This window comes from Erithacus rubecula (genome assembly GCF_903797595.1).
Source record: "Erithacus rubecula genome assembly, chromosome: 31".
Lineage (NCBI taxonomy): Eukaryota > Metazoa > Chordata > Aves > Passeriformes > Muscicapidae > Erithacus > Erithacus rubecula.
In genome coordinates this window covers 131,034-158,690 of record NC_136682.1, presented here as the reverse complement: position 1 = coordinate 158,690, position 27,657 = coordinate 131,034, and the positions used below count along the sequence as shown (strand labels likewise).

Sequence of the window (27,657 nt, the reverse complement as noted above, 5' to 3'; positions counted from 1 at the left end):
GGCGCTTGTAGGCAGCTGTGGGGAGATGCTGGGGAGAACCCCGCGGTGCTGCTGGAGCCAGGGAATTCCATCCAGGACGGAGAACAGCTGGGGGAAAAGCACCCGGCGGGAATTCTGAAGAAACGCCAGGAGCCCCGAAGAGCCCGAGAATTGTCGGGAGAGGCAGAACGCAGGGACCGAGGGTGCAGCTGGGTGTGCGAGCGCTCCACGCGCATGGAGCAACACTGCCCTGGGGGCTTAACCCAGAAAAAGGAGCTGCTGCTGCTGCTGCTGGGGCTGCTGAGCCGCTCGGGAATGGGGGAAAAGGAAAAAAAAACCGGCAGAGAAACTCCGGCTGAGCCCAGAGCAGCAGCAAGGACATGGACACAAGGAATCAGCCGGGGATTGAGCCCTCAGAACCTCTCAGGATCAGAGCTGGTGTCAGCTCAATGCAACCCCAGACACATCCAGGCCCCCCAAAAACGCAGCACACCCACACGGACCCGCTCTGGATGGGGGATGTTGCAGGTTCCCCTCACACAAATCCCTCTGTTCCACTTCTCCGTGCTCAGGGACACTCCCGGGACACTCACCCAGGGATGGCATCGTGTCCCTCCTGCTGCCGGGGGTCCCGGTGCCCACCGAGGCCGTGGGAAGAGCAGCGCCGGGAGCGCCGGGATCGCCGATCCCACCACGCCCTGCAGTTCTCACGGGCGAGCTCGAGCTTGGCAGAGCCCTCGCTGGCAGCCGGCCTCCTCAGGCTCATTAAGTGCAATTAAACCAGAGCGGGCATCCCTCCCCATCCCCCGCTCTGGGGGATATTTTGCTTTTAGACAAAATAAACACGGAGATTTTGCGTGGGCTCGGGCAGGTGCTGGCACCGGGCAGCAGCAGCAGGTGGAAACGCTGAGGTTTCCCCGGGGGAAGCCACGGGTGAATCAATATCCAGACACGATTCCATATTTTCTCCAGCTCCCGGGGTGTCCATTCCAAACTCCTTGGCTTGGAGAAGAGCACCAGACCCTCCCATCAAGGGAAATCATGGGTAAATCAACATCCAGCCACAATTCCAGGTCCCAGGAGTGCCCATTCCAGCCCCCCTCAGCCTGGAGAACAGGAAGTCAGGGGTGAATCAGTGCCCAGCCTCAATTCCAGCTCTTCTGCTCCCAGGGGTGCCCATTCTAACCCCCTTAAACTGGAAAAGAGCACTAGACCCTTGCCCCTTTCCAAGCAGGAACATGGAACCAAAGTAATCTGCCTCCCATTCTCACGGGGATTTAAAAACATATGGAAAAGCTTCCTAAACCCCAACCCAAAGCAGAATTTTGTTGCAGCACTGCTTTGAAGCTCGTTATCAGCACATTTTCTACTTTTTCATGAAGTTGTTCTCAGAGCTGCTGCTCCTCTACCTCCTCCCCAAATCTGGGACAGCAGAGCTGCCCAATCCCCTCCTCCTTCCACACCATCCCTCCTCCCCTGGGGACCCCAGGACATAAATTGGGGAGGTTTAAACCACACCTTTGGGGCAGGACATCACCCCAAACCCCAGGGGCCCACGAGGCTGAAGCTTCTCTGATTTTCCCTGATGGCCACCAAAGCTGTTCCATGGCCCTGGCAGTGCTGGACACCTCCAGCCAATCTGGGATCTCCTGGCATTCCTGGCAGGTCACAGGGCTGTCTCTGATTCTGGAATTTGCCAGAAAGCTCCAGAGTGGGGCAGGGAGGGAATCCCAAGGGTGGGATGGAAACCACACGTGGCTGACGCTGCTGGAGGAGGATAAAACAACCCCACTCCATGCCCATCCATGGGACAAAGAAAAAGCCGCAGGGGATCCTTAAATCTTTGTGTTCCCCCATGGAAAAATCAGCTGGAGCTGTCCCAGCTCATGTGAGAGCTGGGTTTGGATGATCCTGGCTCAGCAGGATCCAGGTCAGTCAGAGATGGGCATTTCCCAGCCTGGCTGCTACCAGGAAGCAGTAAAGCGCAAAAAAAAAAATAAAACCAACAAAAAACCAAAAGAAAAAAACAAAAAAACCAACCAAACAAAAACAGGGGGGAGGTTGCGCCACTCAGACAAACCCCAAAGATTGCGCAGAGCTTTGCTTCAGATATTTGGTGTTTACTGCTGCTAAAGGGATTTAACCAGAACAAATTAAGATAATTTCCCATCCTTAATTAGTTCTACTTTCACTTCCTGGCACGTGGGAGCTCTGCCTCCTCCTCTGCAGTGCAGAAACACAGGAGGGACTTTGCAGCGCTCCTTGGTCACCATCCCAGCCCTGCCCACACTAAAAACACCCCCAAAATCCAGAATTCCCTTTTGTGGCTGCATTTCTCCATCCCAAAGCAAGAGGAGCTTCCCCCTTCCCTCCTCCTGAGCCTCAGGAGCAGCGATTTCGCCTCTTGCACAACAAATCCCCTCTCCCTGCCCGCCCCACATCCCCTGGAGGCAGAGAGGAAGAAGGTTGGAGACATCCTCCATCCTTCCTGTGCGGGGACAATGCGATGGAAATAGCCCGGGAGGAGCAGCAGCGGCCACGGGAGTGGCCACAGGTCCCACCTTCCGGCCATTGTCCGGCCAGGACAGTGCAGGCAAGAGCCAGAACCCCCAAAGAGCAGAGCCAGAGCCCCCAAAACAGCAGAGCCAGAGCCCCCAAAACAGCAGAGACACAGCTCCAAACCAGCAGAGCCAGAACCCCAAAAACAGCAGAGCCAGAGCCCCAAAACAGCAGAGCCAGAACCCCAAAAACAGCAGAGCCAGAACCACAAAGTGCAGAGCCAGAGCCCCAAAACAGCAGAGACAGAGCCCCAAAACAGCAGAGACAGAGCCCCCAGACTGCCCCAAATGAGTGGCCCCAAACCTGCTGCACCAGTCAGGGGCCAGGCTGCACCTTCACCTGGGACCCCAAACAAGGGCCAGGTTCAATCCCAATCCTCCGGCTGCCCTCAACACGCTGCAGTCACTGCTCAGCCTCAGAAATCAGGGACTTCAGAGCACCTCAAAATCCCCCAAAAAGCACTGGGGAGGATTTTCCAGCACAGAGAAAAAGCCAGGACACCCTCAGGGCAGCAGGCGCTTTCTCCAGACCCAGCTCTGGGGGTGAAACAAAGCCCCCAGGGAACGGGTTCCTCCCTAAATCCCAATTCTCTCCTCCAGATGGGAGGTGCAGTTCAGCTGCTCCAGCTCACATCACCAGCTGGAAAACCCTGCAAGGACTCTGCAAGGACCCAGGCAAGCCTGGCCTGCCCAGGACTGAGCAGGAGCAGAACATCTCAAAGCCACCAACCAGCCCCAAATTTGGGGTTGCCTCTCAAGTCGCTGCAGGTTTTGGTATTCACCTCCTATTTCTGAGGGCTTTGGGAGGGCAGGTTATGGCCTGCACCATCGAGGTGGTGACAGAAGCTGTTTTTCTTTCAGAACACCCCAAAAACATGGATATTTTAAAGGTCTGAGGTGGTTTTAGGGCTGTGATTTCAGGAGTGGCAACACCACAGAGCCACACTTTGGGAGGAAGAGGAGGATGGACGATGCCACTTGTCCCTTCTCCTGTCAGCACCCCCAGAGTCCCCCATAGCTCCCCAGAAGAGGGGGAACACCCCAGCTCCTCCTGGCCCCTCTTTACCAGCCCAAAAATTGGGGCCAGGCCCTCTCGAGCCACTGGTGGCCCCTGGGGCTGCTCAGCTCCCTGAACATTCCCAAGTACATTTGAACATTCCCAAGTGCATTTGAACATTTAAATATTCCCAAGTGCATTTGAACATTCCCAAGTGCATTTTTGCCCTGCTGACGGGTTTAAAATAGAAATCATTAGTATTATTGTCCTGCTAGCAAATATAGAAAGCTCACATCCTCCCTTGCTGAAAAACGGCCCAGCAGGGACCTCTCGGAGCGCAGGCACAGGGCAGAGCTCGCTATTTCGGGAGCGGGGAATTTGGGAAGTCAGAGCAGAAAAAAATTGAAATTTGTGATGTTGACACACTGCAGCGTTCAACACCCGCGGAAAACTCGCCTTCCCCCTCCTCTGCCTCGGCTTCCCCGGGGTTTTGTTCAGGATTTCAGGCTCGGGGAGGCTGCTCGGGCTCGCACGACACTCCCGGCGCTGCCCTGGCAGACGGGAACGGACCCGATCCAGTCTGGGATCCTGTCAGCACCGTCCCTGCCCCAGCAGGAAAATCCCATCCCTGCTCTGCTTCTCAAAGCTCCGGGCACCCGGCACGTTCCTGTCCCAAAAGCAGCTCGGAGGGTTCCCCCTAAAGGGCAGAGCCAGCGCTGAGCCCAGAGCAGGAGGCGCCCTGAGCCTCGCCGACCCCTCCCCTGCTCCCGACCCCTCCCCTGCTCCCATCCCCATCCCCTTCCCCTTCTCCCATCCTTTGCTCCTGACCCCTTTCCTTGCTCCCTTCCCCTGCTCCCATTCCCTTTCCCTACTCCACTCCCCTTCTCCAATCCCTTTTCCCTGCTCCTGTCCCTTGCTCCCATCCCCTTTCCCTGTTCCCATCCCCTTTCCCTGACCCCCTCCCCTGCTCCCATCCCCTTCTCCCGACCCCTTTCCCTGTTACTATCCCCTTCTCCCATCCCTCTCTCCTTCTCCCATTCTTTTCCCCTGCTCCCTTCCTCTTCTCCCATCCCCTTTTCCTGCTCCCATCCTCCTCCCCGCTGGCTCCGGAGGGAGGGGGAACCTCATCCTGACCCCGGTTTTTGGAAAGGGAAGATTCCTACTCAGCGCTCGGGGCCGCTCCCACCCAGCTGGGACCCGGCTCCAGCTCCGACTTTATTCCCCAGAAACCCCCGGGAGAGGGGCAGGAATGCGGCAGGGTCACATCCAGCTGCTGCAAGGGAGGGGAAAACCCATGGCCGAGGGAACCGAGCCGGGTCCGAACCCAAACTCTGCCCCACAGCACCCCAGGGACCCAAACCAAACCAATTCTGAACCCCAAACTGTGCCCCACAGCACCCCAGGGACTCCTCCCCTCCCAAACCAACCCTGCAGGAGCTGCCCTTGGGAGGGGCTGCCATGGGGAGGTCTCTCCACCATCCCAAAATTTCCCCCTGTCCCCTCCCAGGATGGAGAGCAGGGAATGCACAGAGCATAACTCACCCTGCACCCCCTCCCCTCCTCCCCCAAAACAAAACACACACCCAGAACTGCTCAGGAAAAACCCGGCAGCAACTCCACAGCAATTCCAGGCTGTCCCATTCCCAGGGGAGGCTGCTCTGCCCCCTCCCCATCCCCCCCTCCACCAGAGTCCCTCGGAGGTCCCGGGCCAGGTGCCCTGGGCCAGCCCCCGGGGCCATTCCCTCATTTCATTCCGTGCTCATCCCAGCTGGCATTTCAGCCCCCAGCCAGTGCCAGATTTCTCCGTGCTGAGCCAATGCACTTGGAAATACATGACGACTTCAGCAGATTAATTGGAAACACAGCCCGGGTGTTGCAATCCCAGGAATGACTCCAATTTCAGGAACAAATGTTTTCATAGAATCACACCATCATAGAATATTCAGAGTGGGAAGGGACTCACAGAAATCATCCAGTCCAACCCCTGGCCCTGCACAGACACCCCAAAATCCCACCCTGGGCATCCCCGGGAGCGCTGTCCAAAGGCCCCTGGAGAATTTGGCATAACTTCACCTGTTTGCTGAACATTTCCAGCTAAACGGAGAATTTTCCAGTTTCCAGACTCCACTCACACCTGGGATTATTCTTTTAATGTGGCGTGTTCCAATTAAAAACCTTCTCAGGAAGATTTAAGACACACCATGGAAGAAGAGGCAAGAAAAACAATTTTAGTTTGCTCTGTAAATCTCCTCTAAAAACCTCTCTGGTTTTGAGGACCCCAGGCCTCCTTTCAGCCTCTGTGCAAAACCAGACCAAAACTCTTCTCCCAAGATCCTGAAAACCCACGAGGGCTGGGAGGGGGATGATGATGGAGGATGGAGGATGTAAATCATTTATGCTTCCTAATTTTCCTCAGCAAAACCTCTCCCCTTGCAGGGGTTTCAGCAGCAGCCGACTTTTCCCTGCTTATTTTCTCTGCTCATCCCTGTTTGCTGCCAACCCTGCAACCCTTCAGAGGCTGAACCTGATGATGATGGAGATCTGAACAACTCCACAATTGCTGCCAGAAATTAAAACCCCTTTGGTGGTCGTGCAGGGTGATAAGGGAAGGAGAAAAACTGGTCCTTCCACCCTGGCAAGGAGCTCTGCTCTGGCATCCCAGGGCTCCTGCAACCCCACAAAAACTGGGTGGGATGTGCAAGGGGCTTGTGGCTGCTGCTGGAGGGCAAACGAGGAGCTGGGAGCACCCCAGGGGGTGGCAGCAAAAAAGGGGAATCTGGAGGGGTTCTGGCTGCTCACACAGGACAAGGTGAATTCCTGCTTTGGCAGAGCTGGGAGGGTCTGGAGCTCAGCCCCTGCCTCACAGGGATTGCGGTGACATAAAAGATTTTTGGATGTTCCCAGAAAGGGGAGGGGAGTAGGGAAAGGAGATGGGGAAAAGGGAAAGGGGATTGGGAGCAGGGACAGGGGATGGGAGCAGAGAAAAGGATGGGAGAAGGAGAAGGGGATGGGAGAGGGAAAAGGGGTCGGGAAAAGGAGATGGGAGCAGGGCATGAGGTTGGGGAGCAGGGGAAGGGGTCAGGACCAGGGAAAGGGAACATGAGCAGGGAAAGGGGATGGGAACAGGGATGGGAGCAGGGACAGGGGATGGGAGCAATCAGCTCCCACAAGCCTGGCTCCTGGAGCTGCTGCTCCTCTCCCTCCCAGCTGCTTGGCCGCCCCTCTCAGCCCAGCCCTGCCAGAGCTGCAGCCTGAGCCAGGAGGAGCAACACAGGCTGCACAAAACCTCCCCAGAGCCCCCAGTCCAGGCTTGAATCCACAGACCCAGCCCCAAACCCCATTCCCTTCTCAGCCTTTGCCTCACGGAGATTTTTTTCCCCCTGCACGAAAGCAACAATTCCCAGCCAGACCTTTGGGGTGTGATTCCCCCTCCCTGCCATGAAGTCAGAGCGTTCCTGCCTTTAACTTGGATAATCTGACAAAATAAAAACCCACTGGGTTTTGTGATGAGATCTGGGAGCTTTGCTCATCCCAGGGATCTTTCTTTGGGGCGTCCCCATCCCCATGACTGTGAGATCCATGGGCTGATGCTGAGCACATCCAAAAGATGCCTAGCATGGGGATGGGAACCTCTGCTGTGAGCTGGGCTGTGGGGTCAGCGTGGCTGGACAGGGGCAGAGCTCCGGCCAAGCCTCATCTCTCATTTCCAGGGTCAGGAATGTGCAAGAGCTGCTGCGGGGGGATGACCACAGAAGCCACGTGGAGAGAGGGAAGGAGGCAGGGATCTGCTCCAGCCTCCCCCTGCACGCCAGGAGAGGCAGGAGGAGCAGGGAGCACACAGGGATCCCTGCAGATCCAGCACACGCCCCAGCTCCACAAATTCCTCTGCGAGTTTCTCTATCCCACCTCCAGCTGTGCCAGCACCCCGTCAAACACCCTGAGCCCCTCCCAGATACACCCTGCACCCTCCTGCCTCTCCTGGCACCATGAGGCTGGGCTGGTTCTGGCTGTGGTGGAGCCAAAATCCCCCCAGCACTGGGACTGATCCAGCCCATCCAGCTGGGACAGAACCTCCACCCAGGCACAGTTTGTGTGAGAGAAACGCTGAGAATGCAGCAGGGTCCCACCAAGGTAAAAAGAATCCAAACCCTCCCAGCTTTCTGCTCCTGGTGGAGCTTTCAAGGGTTCATCATCAGCGCTGAGACAGATCCACACCTCGAGCACAAACAAGGAGGCGGCCAAGGAACCCTCAGGAACTGGAAATGAGACTTGTGGAGCTCTGGATGGGACCCATGGAGCTCTGGCTGAGACCTGTCAAGACCTGGGTGAGATTCACAGAGCCCTGGCCAGGGCTGGAGACACTGCAGATGTTTCTCCAGGGACTCCCTGATTTGACATCAGATTCACACAGGGTGGATGAGGCTGAAGCACAAACCACAACTCCTCTGCTCCAGCCCCCAAAGGAGCTGAGGTCTTGAGTGTCCTGTCCCCAGCCAAGCGGCCTGGGCTCCACCATCACCTCTCCCTGCAGGGCAGGGCTCCTTTCTGCAGCTCTGAGCCTTTTCTGAAGTGGGGAGTACAGTGCTGCCACTGCACTGAGAGCATCAGAGAGTCACGAGTCCTTCCTTCCTTCCTTCCTTCCTTCCTTCCTTCCTTCCTTCCTTCCTTCCTTCCTTTCTTATCTTCCTTCCTCCTTCCTTCCTCCTATTCCTTCTGCCTTCCTTCTTCCTTCCTTCCTCTTCCTTCCTTCCTTCCTTCCTTCCTTCCTTCCTTCCTTCCTTCTTTCTTTCCTTCCTCCTTTCTTTCCTCCTTTCTTCCTTTCCTCCTTCCCTCCTTCCCTCCTTCCCTCCTTCCTCCCTTCCTCCCTTCCTCCCTTCCTCCCTTCCTCCCTTCCTCCCTTCCTCCCTTCCTCCCTTCCTCCCTTCCTCCCTTCCCCCCTTCCTCCCTTCCTCCCTTCCTCCCTTCCTCCCTTCCTCCCTTCCTCCCTTCCTCCCTTCCTCCCTTCCTCCCTTCCTCCTTCCTCCCTTCCTCCCTTCCTCCCTTCCTCCCTTCCTCCCTTCCTCCCTTCCTCCCTTCCTCCCTTCCTTCCTTCCTTCCTTCCTTCCTTCCGTCCTTCCTTCCTTCCTTCCTTCCTTCCTTCCTTCCTTCCTTCCTTCCTTCCTTCCTTCCTTCCTTCCTTCCTTCCTTCCTTCCTCCTTCCTTCCTTCCTTCCTTCCTTCCTTCCTTCCTTCCCTCCCTCCTTCCCTCCTTCCCTCCTTCCCCTACAATCACAGACTCAGCTGAGTTCAGCCCTGTGACACAGGAGGAAGGAGCCCTCAGATCCCCTCAGTGCCCTGGGACATCTATTGTGACATCTTGTCACCACAGCAGGACCCTGAAACAGTGTCCAGGCTCCCCTAAACTGTCCCCACCATCCTGGGGCAGCTCCTCTTGCCCAGCCCAGCTCTCCCCTCAGCTCTGGACCTGCCCAGATGAGAGCACGGGGAAATTCCTCCTCTGGCCGAGCTCCTGGGTGAGCAGAGCTCGTGTGTCCAACCCTTGAGCTCAGCTCTGCGGTAAGCTCGGCTTTGGAAAGGCTGCACTCACTGTGATGCAACCGGGAGATTTTGGTCGTCCCCGGCTGTTTCAAGGGGACGAGGTGGAGGAGATTTGGGTTTGGGATGCTGAGCCCCCACCTCCCTCCCTCTCCTTCCCCCACAGCCCCGAGCCCTTTGCTCACACTGCTCCTGCAATTCCTGGCCTGAGGCTTCCAGGCTTCCGCCACCATCTGGGCTCCATTTAGGGGAGCTGATGTTTTTCACAGGGCTGTAATCTAAACTTTGGGACTGAGTTTACATCTCACATACCAGCGTCTCACCGCCGGGCTCAGCAGCTGCCAGCCCTGTGCTGGCAGCTCCGGGTACCAGGGATCCCAAATCAAACCAGGGATCCCAAATCCACCCACAAACCACCCGTGCACTGGGCACTGCCCCTGCCAGAGCTCAGCAATCAGGGAATCAGCTCAGCTTCCCCCGGGGGAGCTGTGATGCGACTCAAAGCCCCACATCAGTTATCTCCATCTCCAGCAGCAGGAAATTCCCCAGCCCAGGCAAGGAGAAGCAATCTGGGTGCAGGGATGTGAAGCAGCAGGTTCACAAAGCCCAGACCCACCTCAGGACCCAGCAAAGCTCCTGACTCAGCACCCCCAAACCCCCAGAGCCCCCCTGAGCCTTCCTCCACCCTCCTCATGGGCTGCAAGGTGGGCAGAGCTGCAGGCAGTGTCCAGACACAGCTGAGGTGGCTCGATCCCAGCAATCCACGAGGCTCAGCCAAACCCCAAAAATAATGTTTTCATACTTCGACTTTTCAGGCAGGATTTAGTAATTTGTGGACACGAGGCCTTGGCAGGGCTGTGCTGCCTCTGCTCACCTATCCCAGACTGGGGCTGTTTACGGCGGCAGAGAATTGGAAGAAGAGGGAAGATTTGTGGTTTAATCCAGGTGAATCATTCCTGCTCACCTCACAGAGCCTGCAGCTGGTGGGGAAGGGGGGATCCAGCATCCCTGCACTGCCAGGGATGGACCCAGCACAGGAGATGAGGCACCACAACCATCCCACCCCCATAGCTCCACGAGCAAACCCAGCAGGACTTCTGCCCCATCCACAAATTAATGACTATAAAATGAGTGAAGGGCAGAGAAGCCAAGGGCTGGCTGAGCAGGCTGGTGGTAAAAGGCTCTGAGGGGCTGAGAGCTGCTCTGCCAGAGGAGAAAAGCAGATTGCAACCCAGCCTCATGGGGCTGTGCGGGTGCTGTGGGCTCTGCCCAGCAGGGGAACTTGGGGTACCAGGGGGAAGGGATGGGGAGATGGATCCAGAGAGAAGGGAAGGGGGAATGGATCCAGACCCTGGGGGTGCCAGAAAAGGGAAGGGGGGATGGATCCAGATCCCTGGGGGGTGCCAGGGAGAAGGGAAGGGATGATGGATCCAGATCCCTGTGGCTGTCAGGGAGAGGGGAAGCAATGATGGATCCAGGCCCCTGGGTATCCCTCAAGAACCCTCCATGCCCAGGATCCAACACAAGCTCTGGTCAACTCCTCGCCTTAGTGTCAGATCCAAACCTCCCAGGCATGAGCCCAAGGCTTTATCTGCTGTCTCCTCCCTTCTCCCACATTTGTTATTAAACCAACTCCGGCTACTTATCTGCAAATCCTGCCTCTTAACCCAGCAAAGCCACAGCACAGCTCCTGAGTGCCACTGCCCAGGATATCATCCCCACACACCTTGTCTGCCTACAAAGCTCATCCACCACCAGGTTCCCACCACAGCCAGGATCCCACCAGGATGATGATCCCACCACAGCCGGCATCCCACCACCATGAGGATTTCAACAGGACCATGATTCCACCAGGATGAGGAGCCCACCATGATCAGGATCTCACTACAATGTGGATCACACCACGAGGATCCCACAACCATGAGGATTCTATCACAGCCAGGATCTCACCACAATGTGGATCCCACCATGATCAGGATCCCACCACAATGTGAATCCCACCACGACCAGGATCCCACCATGACCAGGATCCCACCACGACAATCCCACCAGGATGTGGCTCCCACCACGACACTTCTGCATTTTCACCCAAACCACCCCAAGCATTGGCAAGGCTGAAGGAGCCGAGATTTTATGGAGAGGGAACCATTCCAGAGCACAGCTTCCTAACCAAGCGTGGGACAGAGCTCAAGACACAGCAAGGATTCACTGAGACAGCCCAGGATGAGCAGCACAAACCCACTGAGGCCAGCCAGGGGCAGGAGGAGGCATCCAAGGAGCCTCTGTGCCCTGCAGGCACTGCAGCAGAAGTTGCACAGCTGTCCTGGGCTGGGAAGGACAGATAAGGCTCAAATGATTCATTCAGTGTAAAACCTTTATTTGTTCTTGCTTACCCAGAGGAGCCAGCAGCTGCTAATGCTGAACTGGGCCAGCTCCCAAGCCCAGACAAAGGCCTGCAAAAATGACTTTAAGGAGGAACTGCCTTTCAAAAAAGCAATCCTAGAAGAGGGAGTTAGAAAGAGGGAGTGCAGCGCGGCGCAGGAGGAAGAGGAAGCTGGAGAGCACCTAAAAATAAATTTTAAAAAAAGCAGCGAGGCGCAGGACAAAGGCCTCGAGCGCACGTGACCGTTCCCCGCAGCGCAGGCAGGATGCGAGCTCGGAACACAACACTCCTCCCCAGCAACCCCACGTACAGAGCCCCAAACACCTCCCAGCCCGGCCAAAGCCACCACCAGCACCTTCTCCACCCAGCACGGGCGTTCTTCCCCCCCGTGCCATAAATCCCCCAGGTGCGGATGCTGTCTGTGCCCCAAGCTGGGCATGGCTCACTCCGGCGTGGAATACACCTAACCCAGCGAGGCTGGAGTCAGAATAGCTAAAAATGTTAAAGGGAGTCTGGAAAATGAGGTTAGTCCCAAGAAACACCCTCAATACCAGCCAAAGTCCTGTGGAGATACCACCCAGGGGTTCCCCTGCATTCCCCCAGGCAGTGCCTTCACCAGATCCAAGCAGAGCTGCTGAGTTCACTCTGAAACAGCCACAAAATGCAGCTGCCAAGAGAGCCAGTCCTGTGCCAGCTGCTGCAGCTGGCACCAACCCTGTCACTCCCCTCCCCTGGCTCCAGGGCTGCAGAACAACCCGAGCTGGGACCCTCCTGCAGGACATCAACCCTCAGTGCCCTGACGACCCCAGCACCACAAGGATCCCATCAGGATGAAGGTCCCATCACCACGAGGATCTCACTGGGATGAGGGTCCCAGTGAGAGTCACCATGAGAGTGATCAGATGAGGGTCACCATGACCAGGGGCCCACTAAAATGAGAATCATCCACCTTGCTGGTGGCCATGCCCACCAACCCTCAGTGCCTTGAGGATCCCACCAGACTGAGGATCCTACCGCAGCCAGGATTCCACCAGGATGAGGATCTCTCCACAACGTGGAACCCACTATGAGCAGGATTGACAATGAGGATCATCCACCTTGCTGGTGCCCACCAACCCTCAATGCCCTGAACCTGCCCTGCTCTAACCATGCCTATCAGCCCTCAGTGCCCTGAGCTTGCCCCGCTAGTGGCCACCAATCCTCAGTGCCCTCACCCTGTCCCGTTGGTGGCCACAAGCCTCAATGCTCCGACCCTGCCCCTCTCCGGCCGTGCCCACCGCACACCCTGGGACCCCTCCCCACCCAAGGAGTGAGCCCGGCGCTCCCTGTCTGTGCCCATCCTGCAGGACTTTCCCTGCTCACCTTCCCCCAGCCCCGCCGCCAAGGAACAAATCCCCAGGGACGGGAGAGAGGCACTCACAGGACGGGCTGAACATCCCCAGCGCGGCGGCGACCTCCAGCCCCGAGAACATCCAGAGAGTTCCGCTGCCGGGAAGCCGCGGCTCCGCATCCCACACTCACTTCTGCTTCATCCCTGCCGCCCAGCCGATGCTGGGATCAGCAGGGAGAGCATCTGAGCTGTGCCGAGCTGGGTCAGACGCAACCGAGGCCGCGGAGCAGCGTCTCAGAACTGACTCATCCCGTCCCGGAGCGGTCGGGAACGCAGCGGCTCCGGCAGCGCTTATTTCATCCGCTCAGAGCTCCTGCCGAGCTGGGCCGTGCCCACACCGAGTCCTCGCAGCCACCCCGGGCCAGCAGCTCCGCATGGCACTCGCCCTGCCGGTCCTCACGCCGCGGTCCCTGAGCTCATGACTGAGTAACGCCGGCGAGCCAAGAATAGAGACCTTGAAGTGAAACCTCCCGGGATTGGCAGCTATTTCGGGCGCGCTCAGCCGCCGGGGCTGCGTGACATAAGAGGATATAAAAGAGGAAACTCTGCACAACAACTCTCACCTCAGCGAGACTGACTCGGGGAGCAGCAGGTAGGGCTGCTGAGAGCGCCCTTGGGGAGAGCCCAACGCTGTCACAGCCCCCGAGGTCACCCCTGATCCTCCCGACCCCGAACGTCGGCACACCGGGACCCCCAGAGGGATGTCCCCAGCCCCAAACTGCCGCGAACATCGCCAGGGTTGAGCCCACCGGGAGGTGCAGAGCTGCAGCCCAGTAGCCCAGCGAGGCCACGGCTTCTGGGATGTGGCCAAAGCCCAGCACAAGCCGCCTCCCGCACAGCCCTGGTGGAGCCCAGCCTGTCCCCACAGGTTCAGCCTGCCCAGGCACCTCCGTGCAGCAGGAACTGCAGAGATCCAAAAGGGTCTCAAAGGCAGCTGGCAGCACCGATGCAACTAGAGCACCCCCAAAACCCAAACACAAAACACAAAGCCCAAAGTCCAAAATCTAAAGCTCAAAACCCAAACCCAAAAGCTCAAAGCCTAAAGCCTAAAGCCCAAAACCCAGCTCTGCACCAACAGCCCCTCCCAGCTCAGCTCACCCCTGGAAGGAAAGGCTGGGATCGCACCCAGCCACCAGATGTGGGGAGGAAAGATCTGGTCCTGCTTAACAACCAGCATCAGAATTAACACAGGCAAAATATAAATTACTTGAACCCTTAGATACCGGGAAAACAAACACACAATTTGAAGTTTCTGTAGATCAAACTCAGCACCTGAAACTAGTCCCTGCCAGTTCACAGTGTGTCCATCCAGCAGCTGCATTTGAATCCTCGTGATGCCAGCATGCTCTGCCAGCTCACTCACTGCCCAGAAATTTGCTTTTTCCTGGGTTTTTGGGCAGGAGTAAGTCACCAGCAGGGGTTGACAGTCTGCAGTGCTAATTAGGAAGAAATTCCTCCCTGTGAGGGTGATGAGGCCTTGGCACAGGGTGTCCAGAGAAGCAGGGGCTGCCCCTGGATCCCTGGAAGTGTCCAAGGCCAGGCTGGACAGGACTTGGATTAACCTGGGACAGTGGAAGGTGTAAGGACATCCATGGATGGTGGGACTGGATGAGCTTTAAGGCACCTCCCAACCCAAACCATCCCATAATTATATGAAATAACTGAATTTCCCAAACAGACGAGTTCTGAAAACACTCCCCAAAACTTATACAGGGCACCTCTGATCCCATCCCTCACCCAGACAGCGACATCCAAGAGAGGCCTCCCAGTTAAACCCTGCTTCCAAAGGCTGGATAACTATCACAGACACAGATCTGCTTAACCTGCAGTTCAACTATCCCAGCGTGGCCCAGCTCTGCTGTCCCGTGCCAGGAGGTGAGACAAACCCTGGGACTGTCCCAAAGCGTGGGGACCCGCCCTGGGAGGCTGCCACCGCCCCTCTGTGTCCATCTCTGCAAAGAGGGGCTGGTGCAGCCTTGAAGGGAGGAAAAGGCCGAGGCAGGGATGCTGAGCTCAGCAGAGGTTCCTGCACCTAGGAATTCTGTGGTGCCTCCATTGTGGGGCAGCAAGGAGATGCCAGGTCAAGATCTGAGTTCCAAACGTGACACAGAGGTGAAGGAAGGACACAGCAAAACCTGGGAGTGAGCAAGGAGGGAGCAGGGACAGCTCTGCTGTGAATATTCCCACCCTGCAACCACTCAAGACAAACCCAACAGCCCCCCAGAATTGCTGAAGGCAGCTGGATGGAGCAGAGGCCAAGGCAGGAGCACAAGAAACAATTATTTTTTTCATGTGGAAGTTGCAGCCCCAGGCAATATATGAAAGTTATCATCAGTGCATCAAGCCTCGGGCAAACCCAAGGAATTTACATAAGAATTGAAATTTAGGGAAGCATAAAGGAAGAAAGGAACAGGGAGAGCAATCCTGGCTTTGTCTCCAGCACCGTGAGGAAGTTCTCCACATTTTCTGTGCTGCCCAAGGCTCCCCTTACGCAATAGCAGCTTGTGAAAAAGCAGCCTCAGCATCCACAGCTTTCCGCTCCCTTGAACCAGAGAACCTCCTTCCATCAGAGATCCTCCTTCCTTGGGAGGTCCTCCCTCCCTGAAGCCTCAAGAACATCCCCAGAGAACCAATCCCAGCACCAAATCCTGACTCCTGGGAGAACTGCCTGGAAAAACTCCCTGGAGCCGAACTCCGAGGCACTTCCAGAACTCCAGGATGCTCCAGAGGCTCCTCACACACGCTGCTTTCTTCCAAAGCAGCAGAGAGCCCAAATGAAACAGGGAGAACCCAGATAAACACTGGGAGGACGTTTTGGGGTGACAGGGACACCCCAGAGATGTAAAAATTATCTCCTGGAGCCCAGTGGGAGCCACCCCCAGCTCCTGGCTCTTCCCCCAACTCCTGCACCTCTGTCTCCCTGTCCCCTGCCTCTGGTCCCACCTTTCCAGCACGAAGCCCTGAGCGTGCCCAGCCCAGCAGGGTTTGTTTTGCACTGCTGTGAGCTGTGTTTTGATCCAGCTCTGCAAATGCAGCTCTGTGGAAGAGCCAATTCCCCACTGGCACCATTCCTGCTCCTGGATACCAACAGCTCCTGGGACAAAACCCGATGGAAGCGGGCGTGGGGGGCACAGCAGCCAGGCCCCGAGGAAAAGCCCACAAACACCATCCTAATTCTTCTTCCAGCAGACCACACCTGGCCTTGACACTGAAATTTGAGGTTGAGGAGACAAAAATGCAAAGGTGGGTTGGGATCAGGTGTGACACTCCAGTCCCTCTGTGGGGCTGGGACCTCCATGGGGACCCACCCTTAGGATGTCCCCTCCCTGCTGGAGGCCTCCAGCGTGGCACTGACTCAAAGATCTTTCCTCAGCACCCTCGGATATTGCCCAAGAGGTGACAGGGATGGTGACAGGGATGGTGACAGGGATGGTGACAGGGATCTGTCACGGCTCTGCCACCTCAATCCTGCCTCCAGCCCCACGAAACCCCACTGAGGTGAGGCTAGGAAATCTCCCAGAGCAAAACTTGGGCTCTATTTGCTATTTTTAGTGTGACAAAAGACTGGGCCAGTGCCACCCAGGCCTCCCAAACTGTGCCCAAACTCGAATCCAAGTGGCCGAATCCTGCTCGGCGCTGCTGGAATTCGGCACATTCATTCAGAGTTAGCAGCTGCTGCTATATCGGGAAGGCAGCTCCGAGGGAAGACAGCTCTCCAAGACAGAGAAAGAAAACAAATCCCTGGCCTGCAGTCTGCAGGCCAGCACTGCTCTCCTAAATTTCCTTGGCTTGGCTTAAAAAACCCCGGGTTTTTCTGCTAAAATTTCACAGCCCTGCATGCCCGTGAACTCTGGACACTCCCTCGGAAGCTTCACGACTCCATCGCATCAAACAGCAAATGTGCCAACTCACACCTTCTCTGGGTGACAGAATTTTCCCTAAAAACCCCGACCCTGCCCTTCGAGAAAAGCACCTGGAACAGAGCACAGCCCCAAGGAGATGACCAGAACCAAACCCGGAGCGTGAAGGCGCCAACAAAGGCACGAAATCATCCCGGGGCCGCGGGGCTGCTCCCAGCAGCGCTTCCCGAGGGTTTTTTAGGGCGCTCAGAGCTGCTGACCCAAGGACCGTGGTCGCAGAGCCCAGCCCAGGGGGGGCAGGACGCTCTGCTGTGTCCGTGTGTCCCCTCCCCGCCCCGGCGGGACTCAGAGTCAGCAGAGGAGCTGCGAGAGCGCAGCCGGCGGAGCCCGGACGGGACGGACGCATTCCTGCCCTCGGGGAGCATAGCAAGGCAATGAGACACAGACACCGCGGCTGACTCACCTCCCTCCTGCGCTGTCCCGGAGAGCAGCGACGGGGCTGGATGGAGATCAAAAGGTAATAAATCAGATCAGAACAACTCCAGCTCGATGTTTGAACCAGAGATGGAAGAGGAGATTCGCCACCTCCCCTGCCGGAGTCGGGCAGCGGGGCAGAAGGAGCTGCCTCTCATTTCAGAGCCTTGCCAGCACACTTGTTTGTTTTTTCCCCTCCTCAAGGTCCCAGCTGTTAAATCCATGATTGCAGGATTTCCCAGACTCACTGAAAAAGCACGTATGCCATTGTATCCCACTGCTGGAACAGGAAAAAGCCTGAAAATCTGAGCCATGCACTCCAAACACACAAGGTCTCCTTACAACTGACATTTTCAAACCTCATTTTTCTTTCAACAGTTTCTAAATGGTTCAGAGCTTTGCAGCACTGCCTTTCAGCCTCCTCAGAATTGTTCCTGTCCCAGTGTCCCATGCAGGGGGAACTTTTTTGGCATCAAGTGTCTCAAAGCCATTGATGTGGCCACTCACATCCCCAGAACCTCAGAGGATTTTGGGCCACCGGCCCTGGTGAAGCTGGGCCTTGATTCCAATTCCAAAATGTGAACAGAAAAAAACCCAAGGCCAGTCACTCGTGCTGCAGCCACCCAGATTCCCCATGTCCCAACACAAACCCAGGCCCAAAGTTGCAGGAAGACAGGGAGTTTCTGTCTTTGAGAACAGTGTCGGTGCTGAAACGTCCCTGCCAGCTCAGGAGAGCAGCCAGCACCCAGCCAGAGCCTCTCCCTGCCCCGGGGAGGTTCCCAATGAAGCCATTGAATAACTGCAGGAAAAGCTCCCATGTGCCTGTCCACGCTCACCTGTGCCTGTCCACGCTCACCACCATCCCTTGGAGCAGCCCTGACACTGGGACCTGTCCCTTCCCAAAGGACACGTGGGAAGGGGTCAGGACAGGTGGAACCTCCACTGCCACCACACTGCCACCCCACTGCCACCTCAGTGCCACCCCACTGCCACTCCCTGCTGAGCTCCCATTTTCACGCTGCCATTTTCGTGCTCCCACTTCCTGCTCACATCAGGCAGAGAGTGAGAAGTGCTGAAATCCTCTGACCCTCGCTGCAAACCAGGAAGGGCCTGAGATCTCATGAGAAAGGCTGAGATTTCAGCCTGGAACCCTCTGCAAACATCTTGTCAGAGGCATTGCATCCAGACCCTCATCCTCCCGGAGCTCTGCTGCTGGAACAAACCCGGGCAGGACCCTTCACAGCTCATCCCGTAGGGAAAATGCAGAATCCAAACCCTGCGGCCACTCCCTGTCCCGTGAGTGACACCTCCTCTCCTGCCTGATTCCAGTCCAGCACACCCCACAGCTCCTCTGGAGGAACTCCCCAACATCCCATCACCCAGCAAAGCCTCCACACCACAGATAACACCTCCACCATAAAAGGGGTGAGAAGCTGCTTTTTGGGAGCCCAGGGATTGGCAGCATGGGGGAAACCTTGGATGGTGCACAGATCTGTGGCTGCACTGGCTCGTGGCTCTGGGATATGGATCTGGGGGATTTGGAGCATCCACAACTCCTTTCCCAGGAATTTGGGGCATCCACAGCTCTTTTCCCAGCACACATCCTTTTCCCACAAAGTATTTGGGGAGAGAGAGAGGTGCCTTTGCAGCAGATGCACCAAGGACAAACCCAGCAGTGCTGCTGCTCCTCTGCCCTCGCAGCCCTGCCGGCCCTTCCGAAGGGAAAGGCAACCGGATCAGCACAAAAACATTCCAGCAAACCACAGGCTCGGCTTTGCCACATCCCAGCACTTGCTCTCCGAGGCAGCCACGGGGCCTGGCTGGACCCGGTGAGCCGGGACTCGTGAGGCTGAGCTCTGTCTCTCAGCTCCGGCAGTTTGTCCGGGCTGAGCCCCACAGCCACAGGCGCACATTCCACGGGCCACGGGCTCCTCGGGGCTGGATCTGGGGATCGCCATCCCCCGATGCCACAGCACCACCGGTCCCGGGGGTGACAGCCCTGCCAGCCCCTCCCTGGGCCCTCTCGAAATGGGGTCTCCCACCCAGCGACCCCCGGCGGGAGCTGCAGAGCGCAGGCAGGAATTGACACCCCCAGGATGGGCGCTCTCCCTCCAGCCCACCCGCTCCCAGCTGCGGGGAGCCCCCAGGCCCCCAGAGCCCCCCCACCCCTCCTAGGAGCCTGCCAGCCCCGGGAGCTGCGGGAACTGGGGAGGGGGCGAGCGGAGTCCCTCGGAGCGGGGGCTGCGGAGAGGGGATGGGGATCCCAAAACCCGCCGGGGTGACAGACCCGCGGCCGGCCCGGGTGTCCCCTTGTCCCGGTGTCCCCTTGTCGTTGTGCCTACCTCGGGCCGGCGGCGGAGACCGAGGCGATGCCGGAGCGTCCTCCGGCGGGGGCGGCCGCGGCCGGGCCGCGCGGGGACTCCGCGGGCTCCGGCTCCACCTGCGCCGCCGCTCCGGAACCCGGGCGGGTGGAGCGGAGCGGAGCGGCCCCGGCGGGAGCTGCGGGCGGCGCCGCTCCGCCCCCGCGACGGGCCGGACCGGACGGGCCGGGGGCGGGCGGCGCCTTATGGGTCAGAGCTCCGCGACACGAGGGACCGGGAGAGGCGATTCCAGCGGCCGGTGGGAGCCGGGCCGTGCTGCTCGCTGGATGGCAAACTTGACCCCGAGCCCATTCATCCCGGGTGATGGCAGAGCCACCCAAGTTTTGAGAAAGGGGCGGCCGAGCGGCTGAACCTGGGGAAGGGTTCGTGCGCCGAGGTGGAGCCGAGCGCTCCCCCCTGGCACCGGCCCGTTCCCGGGCTCCCGCTCCCTGCCTGGGTTCCCTGATTGCCGGGGGAATCGGGACAAGGCAGCTCCAACCAGAAGGGGCCAGCAGGGATGAGTGGGGGGCAGGAGAGTGGGAACATCCCGAGGGATGAGCTGAGCTGAGCACAGGACAGCGGGATCATCCAGTGGGATGAGGTGAGCGCACGACAGGGAACATCCCGAGAGATGAGCAGGGCTAAGCACAGGACAGACAGAACATCCCCAGTGGGAACATCCCGAGGGATGAGCACGGCACAGGACAGAGGGAACATCCCCACGCCGTGACCAGGCAAACTGAGCACCGCAAAGAAAGAAACTGAACCGAGCAAATAGGGAGGTTCAGTGGGCTCAGGGGATTCAAACCCTGTCCAAAATCACAGTGAGACCTCTGTGGGAGTGCAGGAGGCTGCTCGGGCATAGGGAGCTCTTCCAGGAAATCCCAAGCACGCGGGGATTCTAGCACTGAATTGCGCTTCTCTTTTCCAAGGAAGAAATCATTTCAGACCCAGAGCAAAGGCCCGGGGTGTGGAGCCCGGCTCAGCTGCAGCCCCGGAGCCTCTGGGGTCAGTGGGTGCAATGAGACAGCACCGGAACACGGGTGGGCAGGGATGTGCTTTTGCTGAGTTATTTTGCTCACTTTTATGTCACCAAAACAGCTCTGGGAAGTTACACACCGAGCTCACGGGCCGGCACATCCGTAACCCCGCTCACAGAGCGGATATTCTGGGCACCCCCTGAAGCTGGGAGGTTTCACGGTGCCTCTCACCCACCTCTGGGGCTTTCTTTCTCTCTTTAATTTGTGTCTGTCCACTCCAAGATCAGCTTTTCCTTCCCTTTAATTTCCAAATTCTCATTGATCCACAATGAAACCTGGCAAAACCTCAGCTGAGGAGAGGCACAGCCCTCAAACAGCACCTGACAGTTCAGTCCAGAGCGTTTCTAATAATAATGAATTACCAGGGTTACACCTAAAGCCTCTCTGATTTGCAAAACAGAACTGAAGTCTCAGCCCTGGTCCCTTCAGAGCCCCAGCAACACCCAAATCGCCCTGACAAGGTTTTTGTGACTAACAGTTCATTCTGAGAACAGTCAATAACTTCACAGCTAAGTCCCAACGGGCCCCACTCTGCATAAATTTGCATTTTACTGAGTGGAGCCAAGCAGAGGTGAGAGTGGTGGGGACTAGTCTATGGTTTCACTGCACAGCAGCTGGAGAACGGGATTCATCCTCCCCATCGAGCTCTTCCTGCTACTTACTGCCCTGAATTCCCTTAAATCCATCATTCCAAGGGCTCAAACTCATCAGGAAGGACAAGCTGGGCTCAGCCTGACCCGGAATTCCTGCACATTTCTGGTGCAGAATCATGGAATGGAATCGTGGAACAGCCTGAGTGAGAAGGGATCCACAGGGATCATTGAGTCCAAGCCTCTGCACAGGGGTCAAAAACCACAGCACAACCCATGGGGTCTACCCCAGCACATCCTGGAGGAATCTGCTGGTTTTCTCCTACAAAGTAACAGCTTGGATTTCAGATGGGTTGGAAAACCAGAGTTTTCCTGGTCTCTGTATTCCACTGGGAAATCTGTGAATTTTTCCCAATGCCATTTTGAAACAGAAGCAGTGGGAGCAGAAGCCTGGCTCCTCCTGTTACAATCCCATTCAAAAATTACACGCATGTGAAGAGCCAAACCTGCCTCCAACAGCAAACAGGAGATGAAGGAGACCTTCCTCCATCGGGGTGAGGAGCTCAGGCTGAGTTTCTGGGGAATTTCAGCAGCCCTGGGGAGCAACACAGGCCATTGAACCAAGATTATTTTGGAAGCACAGCCGGTATTTTTAGCCTGGAAAACGAGACTCTGCTTCCCTCTCTTGAGTCCCTCCTCCTGTGGCTGAGCCAGGCCGGGCTCTGCTGTGCCAGCCAAGGGGGATGTTACAGAATTTGCTGCTGGTTGGGAAAGAGAGAGGTTATTTGGATCCATGGAGAGGGATGAGCTTCACCCCCACACGTTGTGCAACTCTCAGACCTCAGCGGAGGAGACAAAAGCACTCGAGGCTGCCTGGGCTCATCCAGAGCCTGCCCAGGGTGAGTGGGGAGGCTCCCACAGCACCCCAAGAGCTCAGCCCTGATAGGAGAGGGGGACAAGAGTCAGGAGAAGGTCTCAAACTGCCTGGGAGGGGGGAAATGGGTGGGGAATGGTGGTAGTACCCCAGCAAAGACTTTTCTGTGCTTTGCTGCTTCCCAGCCCTGCTCCTGAGTCACACAGACAGCTGGAAAGTACAAGGATGAGGCTGCTGATGTCTGCAGGGCTGGCCTGGCCTCCCAAAGGGCAGGAGACACCAGGATGTGTGGGCATGGGGGGCACCCTGTGCTTGGCAGCTCTCCCAACATTCATTTCCCATCCAGGAACCTCTCAGAGACCCCCGGGCACCCCCTGAGCTCCAAACCTTCTCAATCCCCTCCCCAGGCTCCCCTTTCCTGCTGCACCTGGAGCAGGAGAGGCCCTGCAGGTGGTGACTGTGCCAGGTGAGGAGGGACTCGGCTCTTGCAGTGTTCCAGGCCCACCCAGCTTATTGGAGCTGGGAATTTGGGATGCAGCCAGAGAGCTCCTGGCACGGGGCTGGCTCACCTGGAGCCCCAGGATCTCCACAGTGGGCAGGAGAACACCTGGATGTTTACCCAGAGCCCACCTGGTGCTCAGGCAGGGATTAACACACACAGATTTTCTCCTTTTTCCTTCCATTTTATCCCTGCTGGGGACAGAATTTGGGGTATGCGCAAGGGTTGGAGGCTGAGCTGCTGATCCTGCCAGGCACAGCAGGATGGGCTGGCCTGGCAGGCAGGTGGGCGAACTGCTGATTGGGGCACAAGAGTGTTTGGTGCCTTTTTTATTTGCTGATGTAGGAAAGGAGAGGAGCAGCTCACGCCCTGGGTTGGGCAATGATGCTTGGGAAACAGGGACTGAGCTCTGGGAGCAACGAGGGGTTTGTGTCACATCCCAGGGGCTCTGAGTGAAGGAAAAGGGGCCAGAGCAGCTGAGCAGGTTCTGGCCATGCTGGACAAGCATTAGCCCACTCCTGGTGGTTTGTAGCCCTGGCTGAATCTTGTCTGGAAACACCAGGCACGGCTGCAGAGCTGCCACTCAGCATTAAAACTTCTTGATTTCCATTCAGTAAAAGTCAAATGATTCCTATTTCAATGCAAATCTGGGAGCGTGCAGACACTCTGCACACGGGAACTTGAATAATAAATGGATTTTCTCCTTGTTTTGCCCCACCTCTGCCCACATCATGGTGGATCCACCTTTCTGTGGGGGCTTCAGCACCCCCAGACAGCCCAAGTGGCTCTGGGGGCTGCCACCAGCCACCCCATTTCCCCACCAGCCCTGTCCTCTGCTTTGAACTGAGGGGTAACGTGCTCAGCGACTCAAGAGTTTATTTTAAATAGATACTCCTTGAATAAGACCTACAAAAATACCCCCGTGTCCTGCTGCCGGGCGTGAAACCGCAGCGCAGCAAAGAGGAACCATGGACTTAAAAAAAAAAAACAACACCAAAACCAAAAAAGAGTAAAAAGATAAAAATAAAAATAAACACACTTCTGCCTCCTTCATGCTCCTGCTGCCACCGTTGCGCAAAGAGAAAAGGGATGAAAGGGAAGGGGGAGGGGCTCGTCCTGGGTCTGGAGCCCCCCGAGATCTCTCAGGTTCCGGAGGCCCCCCCGGGATTTCCCAAGATCCAGAGTCCCCCAGGATCTCCCCATGTCCGGAGCCCCCCGGGGTCTCTCAGCTCCGGAGCCCCCCGAGCACCTTCCCCCGCTGCGCTCGCGGGGCTTCAGTTACGTCCCCAGAGGAGAGAAAAACATTTGCTTTAAAAACAGGAAAATGTGATTGTCAAACCACAACAATGGGCCGGGAAGGGGCCGCGGCGGCTCCGAATTTCGCTCCGAAACACCCAGCGAGTGACTCAAAGTTTCTGCAGCAAGCCCGGGTGGCCCCGCGCCCTCTCCCGGCCCCAGCCGGGACTCGGTGGCTTTTAATGAACCATTAATAAAGATCTCCCCGATATTCGGGGTACGAAACCCACCCCAAGGCATCCCCGACGGGGTTTTCAGGCACAGAAAAAAACCAGAGAAAAACTCTCTGCACCCTCAGCAAGGCAGAGCCCAAGGAGAGGCTTTTCCTAAGGGCAGGGAGTGACAGGACAGGCGGAATAAATTCACAAACGAAGATTTAGATGGGTTATTTGTGAGAAATTCCTCCCTGTGAGGATGGTGAAGCCTTGCATAGGGTGCCCAGAGGAGCTGTGGCTGCCCCTGGATCCCTAGAAGTGTCCAAGACCAGGCTGGACAGGGATTTTATCAGTTTTTTATAGATTTCTGCCTTTTTAATATTATCTAAAAGCAGCTTCCACATGGCAAAGCCAGGGAAATCCATTACACCTGCACATCGACCACTCCCTCCTCTTCCTCACCTTTTTCTTTAGAGAAGCTCAGACCAAACAGCTTCACTGGAAAGCGTTGCAAAAGTCACTGGGAATTAATTCCCTTTGTTTAAAACCCAGAGGATTTGTAGCCAGAGAAGGGAAGAATAACCAGGAAAACTCTTTTTCTAAACACCAGGAGAAGGAACAAAAACATCTAGCACACTCTGGGCACTGCTGGGTGTGCTGGCATCAGAGGCTGTCACCCCCCCGGGGGTGACACCACCTCCCTGGCCACCTCCAGTCTTCCTCCCATCCCTGCTGCCTCTCCTGCACTTTGAAACGGGAGGAAGAAGGGGATGAAAGAGGAGAAATTCGGCTACACCTCATCTGCTCATGCCAAACAGTTGTGATTGACCCTAATTTGTACTAATTGCTGGCCATCACCAGGTTCCCATCCTGTTCCCAGCTGTTGAGAACAGCTCTGGAGGTGTTTTGTCAGTCTGGGATTGAAAGTTTTCCTGTCACATTTTGTGAAGTGCCTCCCCTTTCTCCCCCTGAGAATCCCAGGACAGGCTCTGTCCTTGTGCTGTGTCCTTCCCTCTCCTCCCTTTCCCTCTCCATCCCTCAAACCAGGGGATGAGGTGTTGCAAACAGAGCTGTGCTGCCGAATCAACACCACAAAACTCCAAATCTGTAATCAGAGCTCTGCAGGTCACGGGATTCAGCTCTGACACTTCAACAGCGCCAAATCCTCCAGTTCTTGTCCTGGTTTCTGAGCCAGATCCCCCCCAGCCTGAGCTCAGCTTTTTTGATAGCCCAGAGAACCAAAACCAGTTGGGTTTAGCTGGAAATTCCCAGGAGGGGGTGTGGCAGCATTTTCACCAATTTCAGCACTTTTGAGATAGGACAAAACTCAATTCTTCCATCACAGTGTCCCTCCCCGAGCCGTGGCGGTGTGGGCTGCACTTCTCTGTCTTGGTGCAATTTCCCATCCACAGAGAGAGAGCCAGAAGGTGCCAGGGGGTGGCAAGAGAAGGGAAAAAAGCTGGAATCACCAGCTGTGGGATGAAGGAAGCGGAGATTCCCCCCCCGTCCCTGCTCCAGGGGGTCCCCAGAGTGAGGGGAGTTGGGTGAGGACTGTCATGAGCTGGGTGGTGACAAAATGAGGGTGACAATGAGCAACTGCTCTGTCACCCATCCCTTTTGTGGCTGGTGTCACCCAAATCTCTGCATCCAACCCTTCACTGCCCATCAGAGCTGCCTCTGGTGCATAAACCATTGAGAGGGGACATTGGGCTGGGCAGGCAGGAGCCCCCAGGCACAAACCAGGCACAGACGGGTCCATGGCAGGGGTGGAACTGGGGGATTTTTGGTTCTTTCCAGCCCAAACCCTCTGAGGATGAAGGTTCCTAAATCCCTGCGTGCTCTGGGATGGTGTGAGGGCCACAGGCACAGTGCTCGTGTCCCCTGGCAAACACCAGCCAGGCCCTGAGGCAGCAAAGGGAGTGGACAGCACCCCAAAAACCCATCAGGGCCTCCTCTTGAACAAAGCACTCAGTTCCCTCCACATCCACATCCACCTCTCCTCAGCCTCCAGAGCAGCTCAGGCCTGGAGATCCCAAATTCCCTCACAGTGACGGAGAGCAAGAGGGCAGAGATGCTCAGCAGGGAGCAGAGGATAAAGAGAGAGAGATCGGAACACAAAATTTGGGTGGGACCGAGGGAGTTGGACAGGACACCCCAAAGACATCTGAACACAGGAGATGGATTGGATGAAGGGAGCCTGGACAGGACACCCCAGAAATACTTGAACAAAAAATTTGAGTGGAATGAGAGGAGCTGCACAGGACGCCCCAGAACACAAAATTTGGGTGGGATTGGGCGAGCTGCACAGGACACCCCAGAAACATCTGAACACAAAATTTAGGTGGGATGAAAGAAGCTGGACAGGACACCTCAGAGATAACTGAACACAAAATCTGGGTGGGACTGGGGGAGCTGCACAGCTCAGGGCTCTGTCTGTACCTCTGTTGTTGCCGCTCATGGGTCGCAGGCAGCGCTGCCCTCGAGGCTCCGCTTGCTGTCCTCACGTCCTGCCCGTGACGCTGCCCCGGCAGAGCCGAGCTCTGAGCCGAGCTCTGAGCAGCCCCAGCCCCGCTCTGAGCCGAGCTGAGCAGCCCCAGCCCCGCGCTGAGCCGAGCTCTGAGCAGCCCCAGCCCCGCTCTGAGCCCCGCTCTGAGCAGCCCCAGCCCCGCTCTGAGCCCCACTTTGAGCAGCCCCAGCCCCGCTCTGAGCCCGGCAGCCCCAGCCCCGCTCTGAGCCCCGCTCTGAGCAGCCCCAGCTCCGCTCTGAGCCCCACTTTGAGCAGCCCCAGCCCCGCTCTGAGCCCGGCAGCCCCAGCCCCGCTCTGAGCCCCGCTCTGAGCAGCCCCAGCCCCGCTCTGAGCCGAGCTCTGAGCAGCCCCAGCCCCGCTCTGAGCCCCACTTTGAGCAGCCCCAGCCCCGCTCTGAGCCCGGCAGCCCCAGCCCCACTCTGAGCCGAGCTCTGAGCAGCCCCAGCCCCGCTCTGAGCCCCACTTTGAGCAGCCCCAGCCCCGCTCTGAGCCCGGCAGCCCCAGCCCCACTCTGAGCCGAGCTCTGAGCAGCCCCAGCCCCGCTCTGAGCCCCGCTCTGAGCAGCCCCAGCCCCGCTCTGAGCCCAGCAGCCCCAGCCCAGCTCTCGAGCTTTTCTCCCCGGCACAGTTTCCATGCCCGGTTTCAGAATGACGGGCCCCGCTCGCTGCACCTCCGGCTTTATCTCCCATCCTTTTGTTTTACTCTCACACCCAGCTGGGGACTGGCTGGTTTCAAAATAAAACGAAGCTGCCACGAGCTCTACCAGCCTTTTGCAAACACTTGGAGCTGCCACTGAAAAAAAAAAACCCTGAGTTGTTTCCATGAAAATTCCTGCTGGCAAAATTGGCCACCCGGGGATTCCAGGACAATGAAAATCCCGGGAGCAGATGCAGAAAATGCCCAGTTTAACATCTGGGTGGTGCAGGGAGGCTAAAATTGGAGCAGCTTTGGAGCCACCCACACTCACCCAGGAAGGGAAAAATCCCTCAGTTGGAGAAGTTCAGCTCAGATTTCCCACAGACACCAGGAATGGTTCTGATTCCTGAGAGGTGGAAGGAGAAAGGGGTCACTGTTCCCCCAGTTCTGCAAGGACGAGGCACCTGAAGGGCACCAGGAGAGGCTGGAAAAGAGCAGGAATTGT

The 27,657-nt window shown here is 57.1% G+C and overlaps 1 protein-coding gene across 4 annotated transcripts in view; it reads right to left on the bottom strand.

Moving 5' to 3' along the window:
* HDAC7 (histone deacetylase 7) overlaps positions 1–27,657 on the bottom strand; it is a 57,932-nt gene that overhangs the window by 21,146 nt on the left and 9,129 nt on the right. Inside the window, exon 1 of one of the 4 annotated variants that reach the window (XM_079329275.1) lies at positions 19,518–19,636. The exons of 1 other annotated variant lie outside the window; for it this stretch is intronic. Coding sequence is in view for 2 of the 3 variants with exons in the window: in XM_079329273.1 (XP_079185399.1) it covers positions 12,872–12,923 (52 nt within the window). In the remaining variant the exon portion in view is untranslated. Of the gene's footprint in view, positions 1–12,871; positions 13,295–19,517; positions 19,637–27,657 lie in introns of those variants that run through there. 2 more of the 4 variants (XM_079329273.1, XM_079329276.1) reach the window with 2 other exon arrangements.